This window comes from Tupaia chinensis, unplaced genomic scaffold (genome assembly GCF_000334495.1).
Source record: "Tupaia chinensis unplaced genomic scaffold, TupChi_1.0 Scaffold147282_1, whole genome shotgun sequence".
Lineage (NCBI taxonomy): Eukaryota > Metazoa > Chordata > Mammalia > Scandentia > Tupaiidae > Tupaia > Tupaia belangeri.
Window position 1 is genome coordinate 1455576 of NW_006207133.1, and position 12364 is coordinate 1467939.

General features: G+C 44.7%; 1 protein-coding gene and 1 long non-coding RNA gene across 5 annotated transcripts in view; one reads left to right on the forward strand and one right to left on the reverse strand.

Moving 5' to 3' along the window:
* Positions 1 to 656: 656 nt before the first annotated feature.
* CCDC93 (CCC complex scaffolding subunit CCDC93) overlaps positions 657 to 12364 on the reverse strand; it is a 98327-nt gene continuing 86619 nt past the window's right edge. The window contains exons 22-25 of the mRNA XM_006169544.3: positions 12336 to 12364; positions 10549 to 10633; positions 7403 to 7516; positions 657 to 1040 (exon numbers count right to left, since the gene is read on the reverse strand). Coding sequence (XP_006169606.1) covers positions 987 to 1040; positions 7403 to 7516; positions 10549 to 10633; positions 12336 to 12364 — 282 coding nt within the window. The 3' untranslated portion in view covers positions 657 to 986. The remainder of the gene's footprint in view (positions 1041 to 7402; positions 7517 to 10548; positions 10634 to 12335) is intronic.
* Positions 10218 to 12364, forward strand: part of LOC102471577 (uncharacterized) — a 13461-nt gene continuing 11314 nt past the window's right edge. The window contains exons 1-4 of one of the 4 annotated variants that reach the window (XR_337552.2): positions 10218 to 10254; positions 10511 to 10654; positions 11445 to 11611; positions 12152 to 12329. This is a non-coding gene — a long non-coding RNA (uncharacterized LOC102471577). Of the gene's footprint in view, positions 10255 to 10285; positions 10331 to 10510; positions 10655 to 11444; positions 12330 to 12364 lie in introns of those variants that run through there. The other 3 variants (XR_337553.2, XR_003548081.1, XR_003548082.1) reach the window with 3 other exon arrangements.

A 12364-nucleotide genomic window follows, 5' to 3' on the forward strand; every position in this document is an offset into this window, starting at 1 on the left:
CCCCACCCCCCCCCGCCCCCAGTCCGTGTGCCTATACTCTCCTGAACACTTGAATTAGAAATAATAGCATGCTTTTTATCAAACATGGCCTTCCTGCCTATTAGCATCCTACTCCCACTTATGACATAGACCAATGCTGACTCCTCCATGAAGTCTCCCTGGACTCTACAAACCTCAACTGTTCTTCCTCCTGACGCTATTCCTGCCCCAACTGCAGTGACCGGATGCACGTCTCTCTCCTTGCTCAGAAGTGCAGGCATAGAAAGTACCTTCTTCGAGGGGATGCACAGTCTACATGTAGGCTGTGACTCAAATCACAGTGAGGCATGGGAAAGGTGTAACTCTTACTGAAGTGTCCTCAATTCAAGGCCCATTTTCAAGATTTTTCTTAATGAAATAAACTTGTGTAGTGTACAAGGGTTAAACCAATGACTGGATTTTCACTCTGATTGCTACATCACCCATGCCTGCTAGCTGGCTCCTTGAGGGCCGAGAACCAAAGGTACCAGGTGAAGGGCCCAAGCTATCAACATTCAGTAGATAGTTTGATCTACACCTTCTCCCAGGCCACTTGCTGGATGTCTGAGGGGCAGGGCCTTCTCTGTTATACTTCTCAGGGCCTCCCTCAGTGCTCATTTCAGTGGTTGCTCAATTAACTTGCTGAACAAATAAATTCTTCTTTATTCAGAGTCTGTAGAGATACAGGTACCTTTGTAAGCGCAATGTTAACTGGAGAACTAAAAGTTGAACTGACATAGAGAACGAGTCCTGTCGCGTTTCTTCACGTGATGGAGCGAGTGACCCTGGCTTAGACCCACGTCTGCACTGCTTGATCCCATCAACAACGGCCAGCACGGAGCTGAAACAGGGCACTGAAATCATCACACCTGCAGTCCTCTAGCCGCTTTCAGAAGCAGTTCATGACCTTGTAGTCGATCTATGGTGTTAAAGAAAACTCAATGACACAGACGACAGCTGAGGAAGGTTCAGGAGGCCTTGGCTTTCACCTTGGACAGCAGCACCTCGTTCTTGCGGCCCTCCTGGAGAGGAAGCAGAGAGAGGTGGTGACCACATGAGCACCCACATGAGGCCCAGCTGGCCTCGTGGCCCTGTCCCCTGCTCTATGGGAGACCTGCTGACCAACTAGTCTCCTTGCAGACTGCTACTGGTATGCCCAAGTAGCTATAATACTCAGTTTCAGGGCTGTCAGACTGAAAACAGGATGAGAAGACCAGGCACTGTCATTCCAAAAGATTTCATGAAGTCTCTAAAATCTTCAAGGGGACAGAAGCAGCAAGCAGATGCACATCTGCCAGTCTGGGCCTATTATGGTGAGAAAGGAGGAAAGGGCTGTAGAGACAGCAGCCTAAGGAGTGATTAAGAAAAAGCAGTTTTGGGAACCAGCAGTTAGCGTAATGGCTATGATGCTGGACTCCCACGTAGTCGACTGCGGTTCGCGTCCCGGACCCGGTGACTTAAAACTCACACCGGGCGCGTGTGAGTGCGTGCCCAAGATCCCAAGAGGAGAATGGAGGAGAAGGGATTGCGGCGTGACCATCCCCCTTGGGGGGTGATTTCTCGCTTTCTGTCTCTATGTCTCTCTCTGTCTATCTGGCAAGCGCATGTGACCTATAGTGAAAACTTCTCCAAAAAAAAAAAAAGAAAAAGCAGTTTTATTAATAGCTTACACATTAGGCCATTCACAAAGACAAATTTTTACTCTAAAAACAGTGATTGCTAAGAATAGCTTTAAGGAACAAAAAATAAAAAATAAGATAAACAATACTCATCATGGACATCCATGGGACAAAGGACTAGCTCTATGAATCATGTGCTCAGAGATTTTTTATTTTTAAAGAACTTTGAAATTATTTTTTAAATAATTATTTATTTATTTACATTTGCTATATTATTTTTTAACAGAATTCTATTTTTAAATTATTTAATTTCATTTATCCATTTATTTATTTATTTTATTATGGCCAAAGAAGAATAGAGTAAGAGAGAGAGTGAGAAAGTGAGAAAGCAAGCCACCAGGTCCGGGACTTGAACTGCGGTCGGCCATGTGGGAGTCCAGCACTCTTAACCACCAGGCCACCAGTGGCCCTGCTATATTTTAATTTCACCAGAAAGAAGACAGAGAGAGAGAGAGAAAGGGAAAGCAAGAAAGCAAGCTGCCATGTCTGGGACTCAACTGCAGTTGGCCAGGTCGGAATCCAGTGCCTTTAACCACCACACCACCTGCTGGCCCCAATGTGCTGAGATAGTTTTGAGCCCCATTCTCTGTCTGTGAGATCTGGCATCCATGGCAAAAGTCACCTCTGCTTCATTCTACATTCCTGTCTTTGGACATCTTCAAAAGCTTCTCATACCCCTTGTTCTCACTGGCTTGATTGCTCCGAGCACCTCCATCTGCTAGCATATCTCCAGTAGTCCTCACCCCTCCCTGGGCTAGGGTGCAAGGAGGCCCACTTTGTTTTTTAGGCTTTTGTCATAGGGCACATGCTCTCACTGGAGACTGACAGTGAGAAATCCCCCCACCAGGCGGAATGGCCACTCCACAATTCCTTCTCTCCATTCTCTTCCTGGGATTTTGGGCATGTATGCACACAAGTCCGGTGTGATATTCAGGATCCCAGGTCTGGGACTTGAATCACAGTCAGCCATGTAGGAGTCCAGCACCTTAACCACCATGCCACCTGCTGGCCCCACTTTTAAACTGGGAAAGTGTTAACTACTGGGAAGGGCCCAGGAGGCAGAGCACACAGGGCCCAATGTAGCAGTGGTTAGGCCCCTGCAGTGCTTTCCTGGAGATCCTCTTGGTGTGTCAGAAAATCTCTTCCCCCTCCTGAGCCTGTTGCGTCTAGGGACCCCAAAGTCAATGTTTCCACCTTTGCAAGCCCTGTGCTCTTGGCAGCACTGTGGCAACATGGCTGCACTGGTCTTGGCCTTTACTAAGATGAGTGCTTAGTAAATCTCACCTACTGGGTTTACAGATCTATTTTCCAGTAGGAGAGCTGGGGAAGAGCTGAGCTTTTGGGCCAGGAGTAAGGATGAAGGCTGTCAGACTGTCAAAAGCAAGGTGTTCTGACACTTTTTAAACACCTTTTTCTACATAAGAAGGGCATTACATTTTCCTGGGCAGGGGGGGAATGGAAGAAAAATAAGGTGGTACTGAGTTACATTTGTTCTATTAGAAAAGTTATGGAGCAAGTTTTCCTTTTCAAAATGAATTACTGAGATTTGCTTGGGAGAAAGCAGTTCTAGCTTTAAAAAGAAAAAAGTAGAGGAGAAGAAATGGAACAAAGAACAGGCAGGTAGTTATACTCTCACATTGTTATACTAGTCTCCCTACTTTTGTGTGTTTTTGAAGATTTCCATAGTATAAATATAAAACAATAAATAAACACATTAGTTTCAGCTGTCATTCCACTTCACCTTTCAAGTTTAGGTGAAAACAACTCAGAAGTATCCCAACACTCCGAAAAAAAATCCCAACACTCCGCGGGAAAGACTCCCCACTACTGGCAGTGCGGTATGTTACACCACACCGAGACGGTGTTGCATTTTTCAGTGAAGACATCCTGTGCTGTCACAGGGTGTGTGCGAGCACTGATTAAATTTCATGCAATCTGCTAGAAGCCTTCCGGGAGACTACAGAATGATATTGTCTGTCTCTTCAAAGCAAATACAAAAAAGGCCCTGAAGGTATTTCTTTCTAACAGAAAAGGAAAAATGTCTCATTGCCTCTGTCTCTTTCTTGCTGAGGACTATATCCAGCTCGCTATGTGCCAGATACGGTATTTACCAGAGAGCTCAACTCACGCAAGATGAGGGACCCTAAAACCAGCTTCATAAAAATGTAGAGTCTGCATTCATCAGTGCTATGCTAGTATTTAAACCTTAGTTTCATGACCTCGTTAGGAAAAGCGGCTTATGATTAATTAATATAACACTGCAATTAAGGCATAATTGCATTTCACGGGATGGTTGTTTCCCAGCAGGTGCGGCTGGGAGTCAGGATGCGGGTATGTCTTGGTGTCTCCCTGGTGCCCACAGAGCATCACTGGTGGGGCAAACCAAACGCAAAAAGGGCAACTGCTTAAGGTGGCAAAAGACCACATTGCAGATAAAATACTGTGTTTTGTGTAAAGAGTAATTATAGCCCTGTATAAGTGCTAGAGGGCAGGTGGGAATTCAAAACACAGGAGTAGGAAGGCTTTGCAGTGGGGAGGAGAGACAGGCAAAGAGGTCTGGACAGAGGATTCTGGAAAAAGACTCCACCCTGGCATGAAGTCTGATTTTTCAAACCATTTTTCTCTCACAGCAGGATTACTCTGGCTGAAGGTCTGAGGTGAGGGGACAGTAGCAAACAAGCCCACCTCCTCTTCACATCCTGCCTCAGAGCAGCTTGGGAGAGGAGGTTTATTTAAGCCATGCTGACACATGGCTGCCAATTTTAAATTTTTGCTGGGTAAAATGGTGGAACAGCAAAAAAAAAAAGACTACCCCTGTCATCATTATTTAACAAGAGAAAGGCAATTTTAACACCCAAAACCAAGAAAATATGCTATTTAAAAAAAATTTTAAATATATTTAGATGAAATATGTAGGAGCATACTACCCCTTGCCCCCCTTTAAAACTTGCTTTAGACTAAAGAAAACCTATGGGTGAGCACCTAGTCTTGGGGTCTGCTGGCCCTGAAGGAACCTCACCATCACCCCCTTCTCTGATGTGAGGGTGACTGCCTGTGTGGGAGAGAACACATGGCTCTTGACACTTAACTGCGGCCAGTGACACTGTTCTCCTCAGAGCCATCCTGAGCCTTCACCCTGAGCACCTGCACTGCAAGAATAAGCTTTTCCATTTTCGCTTTTATTTGCTTTGGTTTTGACAGTTTATACTTCTCCTCAGCGTATTTACTTTTTGTTTCTACATCATCAAAGGGCAGTGCTGGCATGTCCAAGCAACTTTTCAAATGTAATTCTCCTCTGGGCCTTTCCTCTTTGCTAGTTATTTGGATTAAAGGGAAGAAAGAGCTGTGGAGGCAACAGCAGGGTGCTACTACCTCCCTGTCAGCTCACTCACTGGCCCTTCCAAAACTTCAGCTGTACCCTCTGCCAGCCCCAAGGGGCTCTCAGGGAGGAATATGGCCAGGCGCTCTCCCAGAGCCGCCAGCCTGAGGTGTGGCATGTGCTGCCCCCAGGCTGTGTTCTCCTGCTCACCCTGCAGAGGCCATTCCTGGCCACATCATCCAAGCTGGTGCCCTCACGGCAAAGTTTGAGACCGTTACTTATTTGTTATTACTCGTCCACTAGGGTTCCTGCCTGTTTTGGTTTGTCTCCTGCACCACAATATAAGCTCGTCAAGATGAGGAATCAGGTCTGTTTTACAAGCTGGTTTATGCCAGGGGCATAGTCGAAGCTAGAAGGATACTTCAAAGGTTGACAGATTTTGAAATACCCATGGGTTGTGGCTCTCACAAGTCAGATCACAGAAAAAGGGAAGGAGAAGTAGAGAAGGAAAAAGTGGGGACTAGAGGAAGAGGCATGTTTTAAAAAATAAGAACACAATTACTGGCATGAAAAGATTACATTTTTTATTCTAGAGACTGAACATCAGGACACAACCTACCTTCAACTCCTGTTTTCAGTAGCCTCTAAACTCACCACAGTCACAAGGATTTAGGTTAGTAAGGGGAGAAGGAATTCCTGAAAATAAAGCAGTTAGATCCTGGCAAGTAACAAAATGATCTTTCCAAAAAATCTCTTAAGGGTAGATAGAACAATTAAGGGTAACCCTGCTCAATAGTAGAGTATAGAGAAGGATAGCAAGAGAACAAATAGAGAGGCATGACATTAGTGGACACAGATAGGGGGTACTATCTATTGATGATGACGTGTATAGCATTCCCAACTGGATTGGTCTGAGAAGTATTTCATGATGGGTAAAGTCTTTTTACAAGCAAAATGAGAAATAGTGATTGACTGGTTAAAAAATAATTGGAATAATAATAATAATGAATGGGAAAAACAATGAAAAGATACTGCATGATGAAGTGGGGATTTTAATGTCTCAGTATTGACTGACATGCATGGCATTCCCTTTGGAAAAAGCAGAGTAATACACTGTAAAGTTACATGCAATTCAATGAAATATAAAGAAGATTATGATGATAATAAATAAAAAATAAATTAAAAAAGGGGATTACAGATGATCTCAAGATTTGCATAATTACTGGGACCAGCAGTTAGTGTAATGGCTATGTTGCTGGACTCCCATGTAGTCAACTGCAGTTCAAGTCCCGGACCTAGTGGCTTAAAACTCATGCCGGGTGCGTGTGCGTGTGTGCCCAACATCCCAAGAGGAAAATGGAGGAGAAGGGATTGCAGTGACCATCCCCCCTGGGGGGTGATTTCTCACTTTCTGCCTCTCTGTCTCTCTCTGTCCGGTGAGCGCACATGCCCTATAGCAAAAACCTCTCAAAAAAAGATTTGCATAATTATGAAGTTAAAATTAATAAAATTAATAATTAAAAAAATAGTAGAGAGGAAAAACAGAGATAGACAAAATTCACTTAATTAACTGGGTCTTGGTAAGTTCTAGACATGGTGCTAGATGTTTTCTCTCTCTTCTGGCTCATCACCATACACCAAGGAGGGAACCATGGCTTGGAGGGATTAGGTCACTACCCAATGTGCACCGCAAGTGAGTAGTAAAGGTGGGGTTTGAACCTGAGTCAGTCACACTTCAGTGTTCTCTCTTCTCACATGGTTCTTTTTTTCTTTTTTTAAGAGAGATTTTTGCTATAGGGTACATGTGCTTAGTGGAGAGACAGAGAGAGAAAGAAAGCAAGAAATCACCCTCCAGAGGAGATGGCCAGGCTGTCATGGCTTCTCCTGGATCTTGGGCATGCATGCACATACACTCAGCATGGGTTTCAAGCCACCAGGTCTGGGACTTGAACTGTGATTGACTACATGGGAATCCAGCTACAGAATCATTATGCTACCTGCTGGTCCCCCCCCCCACACACACACACAGTTTCTTAAGGTCTTTCTCTATCTTAAGATTGGCAGAGGGGAAGACTGTCTGAATTCATAATAATCCAGGTGGTACTTGATGACAGTTGATGGTGCCATTTTTTTTGTGAAAATAATAAGCTTATTGTTAGAAAATGAGAAAAAGATGTGATGTCTTAGACCTTTTAATTAGAGCCACAGAACAATGCAATCTTCAGCTCCCTAGGTATCGTGTTTTCCTATCAGATCACACTGCCAGCTTGCTACCTCTATTACGGACCAGAGGAAAACCAAACTTGCTCTGGTTCTCAAAGGCTCATGTTGAGGTGAGTATAAATCCCACTTCAGCCTCGACATCCCTGCCCAGCCCTTCTCTTACCTCTTTGAACTCTTTCACAGTCTTAAAGTAAAGCCTCTGTTTTTCTAACAGCTCCAAGTACTGGTCATTCAACTGGTCTCTTCTCATTTTGTTTTCCTGCTTCTTCTTTTCCATCTGTTGAAACATTTGGGAAATGGAGGTAAAAAGGTATGTTCTGACCATGGGCTAGTGGCAATGTCCAAAAAGCAACCATTAATATCTTCATGGATTTCTTTCTAGTATTTTCCTTCTATGAACAGACAGATTTTAACTGCCAGAGGCAGCAAGTGTTCACTAGCGAGAGAAAGCGCACACATAAGCTCCCTGCAGAGGGGCAAGGTCACACGACAATTCCTTCTCCTTTACTGTTCCTTCCTGTTGGGATTCGGGGCAAGCACACACATCCAGAGTATTTTTTAAGCCCCTGGGACTGGGATTTGAATGATTCCTTTTGCCAAGCACAGGCTCAGTGTATTCTAGAGACCCAGGCTCTCTCCTCCTGTTGGTAGGGACACAATACTTGCTGGTATGTGACTGTCTCTACTTAGAAACCCTTGGATGAAACGTGAACATCTGTTCTATTAATTGGTCCCAGTGCTGGTCTACCATGTGACACCCTGAAGCTGCCAGTTCTAGGGAATCTGTGCTTGAAAAGACATGGATTCCCCCGCCCAATCTAGGGAGCAGGAGCCATCATGACACCATTTTAGGGAGGGCCATATTTGTTTTTTTATTAATCAAAGACAGGAAAACATATCCATGAAGATAAGTACTGATTCAGATGCCAATTGATATTCAAACCCTATATGGAACCCTTTTTGAAAACTTCCTTTAGAGTCTGCTGAATGAATTCACTCATTCAACAAATAGTTTCTGAGTACCCACCATGGGCAAGGTGCTACGTTAGCCACTGAAGATGCAGATCTGACAAATAGCCTGCTCTGCCCTGGTTCCCACCATCTAGTGAGACAAAGAGACAGAGGGGCAGCGTCCTTCACTGGCCAGCATGAAGCCTGGGGAAGAGTGGAGAGACTAAAAGACCAGGCCCATTATGTCCCCCAGTAATGCAGCTCCCAGTAAACAGGAAAGGAGCCAAAGCAAAAACCCAATAAATTCTTGCTGTCCTTCACGATGAGTGAAAGCACTCCCTAGGAGTGACGGCAGAGCGCAGCTGTCCACTGCCCTGCAATACGGGTCAGGACCGTTTTCCCAAAGCCAGGTTCTCTCACTTCTGCCTACTTTACTCCTCAGATCAACAAGGAAACCCCACTTGCTCTCTCCAAGACAGCGCCTGGTGCATAGTTTGTTCTCATGTTTGTGGCTGATCAATCTGGCTAGAAATTCTCGTCAGGCTGGTCTGTGGTGTGGTAAATGAGGCGGCTATTTTCCACACAGCAACAGCATGGTTTGAGTCCTGTGAAACATGGTGGGGAGTGTACATGAGTGCCTAAAATCCTGAAGGGAGGAAGAGATAGAGAGAGACAGAGGACACTGCGGCATGAGCATGACCCATGGTGGGGAGTGCTTTCTTTCTGTTTCTTTCTGGCAGGTACATGAGCGCTCCAGAAAAATTTGGGGAAAAACGAAAACTCATTCTTGGCACTAGTGATTTTTTTTCTCCTTTAATATCAGTTTATTGTAGTCATTAATAGGGAGATTAATAATATTTTTCTACCGGGAAAGGGATATGGATGCGTCTACCCTTAGCTCATCTCTTGTGAGATGAGACTGCAGGTGGCTTGAATGTCTACCTTTCCTAAGTGGGCTTTATGATGACAGAACCTGTAGGCCATTCTCTTTGAAGTGTTTACATTCCGGGATCACTCACTGGTGCACAGTGACCTGTGACGTTGAGAGGAGAGAACCTAAATCCTCAGAAGGTGCCTCCCCTGTCTGAGGTGATAACATTTTTTTTTTTTGAGTTTTTTATTATAGGGCACGTGTGCTCGCCAGACAGACAGAGAGAGACAGAAAGTGAGAAATCACCCCCCAGGGGGGATGGTCACGCCGCAATCCCTTCTCCTCCATTCTCCTCTCGGGATCTTGGGCACGCACGCACACGCACCTGGCGTGAGTTCTAAGCCACTGGGTCCGGGACGCGAACCGCAGTCAACTACGTGAAAATCCAGAGACATAGCCATTATGCTAACTGCTGGTTCCCTGAGGTGATAACTTTTTACACAGGACTGAAGTCAGTGCTATTTGGGAGCACTGGCCAGGATCACCCTGGGAATAGCGGCAGGAAGCTGTGGCAGGAGGACACCAATAGGTGAAGTGGCCTGCAGTCCACCTGACTGGTGACAAAGCAGGGCCACAGGCAGAGACACCTGGTTTGGGAAAAGGCCTGTGCTGCCCCCAGATGAGGTACTGCCTGTAAAGCTCTTCCTGGTGCTTCAGCCTTTCTCCATTCCTCTTCTTTCCCTTTCTGACTTTTGAGGCTCAATTTCCTCTCACTTTGGCAGAACTCAGTTCAGTGATTATTTTTTATACAGGAAATTCCTGAAAACTAAGATGCTTTCAAGAGCCTAAGATTGCTAGGAAATGAATCTCTACTGGCAGAAATTTCAGAAACAAATGAGGAAGTGATTCTGCTTTTTTTTTCCCATAGGGCACATGCAATCACTGGAAAGAAATAGAGAGAGGGAAACTGAGAAAGCACCCCGCAAGGGGTTAAGGGCACGCCACAATGCCTTCTCTTCCAGTCTCCTCTCAGGACTTCAGTTACGCATGCACATATGCCTGGTGTAATTTTCAGGCTGTCAGGTCTAGGACTTGAACCATGGTCAGTCATGTGGTAATAACGCCTTCATCACAATCACCTGCTGGCCCCCAGGAAGTGATACTAGACAACAGAGGAAACTTGCTGCTGAAAGGTGGTTTCCTCTTCTATAAAATGGGGCAATACTACTCACTTCAGAGGGCTTGCAGACAGTGCTAGCCACACAGCAGGTGTGCTAGGACCAGCAGCCTTTGAAGCACTGGCAGGCAGCCCAGGGGAGCAGGACTGGCCACTGCAGCCAGATGCTTGGTGGGGGCCCTCTGTAGAAAGAATGTCTTTAGGATGAAGAACACATACTCAGGAAACCAGAGGGAACCTGTTCTTCTAACGACCCTCTCTATCACCACTAGGAAACCTGGGCTGTATTACTGAAAAGAAGCCAACTGACCTTCATTCTACTTTGCTTGATTCCTTCTACAATCTGTTCCATCTGACGTAAAAACTGGTCCCGGGCAGCTGGGGAGGCCATGGCTCTGAAAGAAAAATCAGCAGAGGTATGACTACCACATAGGACTCTGGGAGGGGGAGATATGAGAGCATCAGCCCTGTACTCAGATTAGGCTCCAAGAGGCAATCAGGCCTCTGCAGGGCACAGGGGACCCATGGAAACCCCTGGGATCCCAGGAGACTAAGAGTTCTACATCCATGAGAAAGGATGGCAATTAGCCTGGTCTTCTGAGTAATTGTTTTCCCCCCTCTTCCCCTGTAACTTTCTTAACATGTGTTTTCTTAAAGTAAAATAAAACATAACTGATATTAACAAAAACATTATGTACTTTGAATGGCATGTACTGCTTTAAGAGACTAAATCAATTTGGTTATTAAAAATCTGAGGACTGGGGGAGGGGGCAGCAGGTAGCATAGCGATTAAGGTACTGGACTCCCAGGTAGCTGACTATGGTTGGAGTCCTAGACCTGGCTTGAAACTCATGCCTGCTGGGCGGGTGTGTGTGCCCAAAATGCCAAGAGGAAAATGGAGAAGAGATTGCAGTTTAGCCATCTCTTCTGGTAGAGGGGATGGGGTGATTTATTGCTTTCTGTCTCTCTGTCTCTGTCTCTCCAGTGAGCACACATGCCCTATAGCAAAAATGTAACCCCCCCAAAACAAAAAACAAAAAACAAACCAACAAACAAAAAACAAAAACAAAGCTGAATGAAGATTAGGAAACTACTCAAAACTGGTAGACATATTCTGACATTTCCTAAAGCCAGGGCTGGAAAACCTGGTCCTGTTTCTAGAAGTGGCTTCAGTTCGAGCTGTCCTAAAATCTTCTTCACCTCCAGCTGTGTAGAATGGGGGTGATGAGGAAGATGAGAGCACACACACGAGGACTGAGAACATTTCCAAAGGATGAGCTGCCATAGGAAGTACTCACAAAAACACTCTAAGTGCAGTTCTCTCAGTCATCAGGGAAGAAAGATGAAAGCACCATTTTCGGAAATATTACAAGGTGAGTCACTATTTGAATTAGAATCTTACCAGTCAGGTTTTCTTTTCTTTCTTTCTTTCTTTCTTTTTTTTTTTTTTTAAATTAAAAAAGAAGCTTAACATTCACTCAGAATCTTCCTAGCTCACATTTAGAGCCTTCAAAGAGTCCTGTAATTTATTAAGAGCTGCGTCCTAATGTGTCCCTGGTCACCTGTAAAGGCAGAGCATCTATCTGTCTAGAGAAAGCAAGCATGCTATCCAGGGAGCAAGCTCTGAGGCTGCTTAGACAGCAGATAGGCCAGTGGACAAGCTTGAGGCCTTTAGGAATAGGTAGGCCTGGCCATTCAATTTTTGGAGACGAAAAAAATCATTTTACTACTTAAATTTTAAAGCACTTCTATGTGCTCAAGAGCAAATGGTATTAATCTTACCTTATCAAGACATAACTAATGTTCAAAGAGATTATAGTAGGTAGGCAGAGTCAAATTATTTAAAAGCTAACTTTTTTCCTAAGTTTTTCCGTGGTGTTTTAAAAACTCCCTTCAACGTTTTATTTTTGTAGGAACTCAGGGAGAGTGTAAATCAAGAAACATCTGAATGTAGATGAAGTGAAAGTGAAGAATCAAACACTCAGCATTAAGTTGTGTATGTGCCTTTGTTGATCACAGATAGCAATGCTGGCTGGGCTAAATCCAAAATACAGGGCAAGTGGGGTATTTACAGGAAGGAAGACTGACAGTACTCACTGTGAGAAGTTCTCATGAAATGAGTTCAG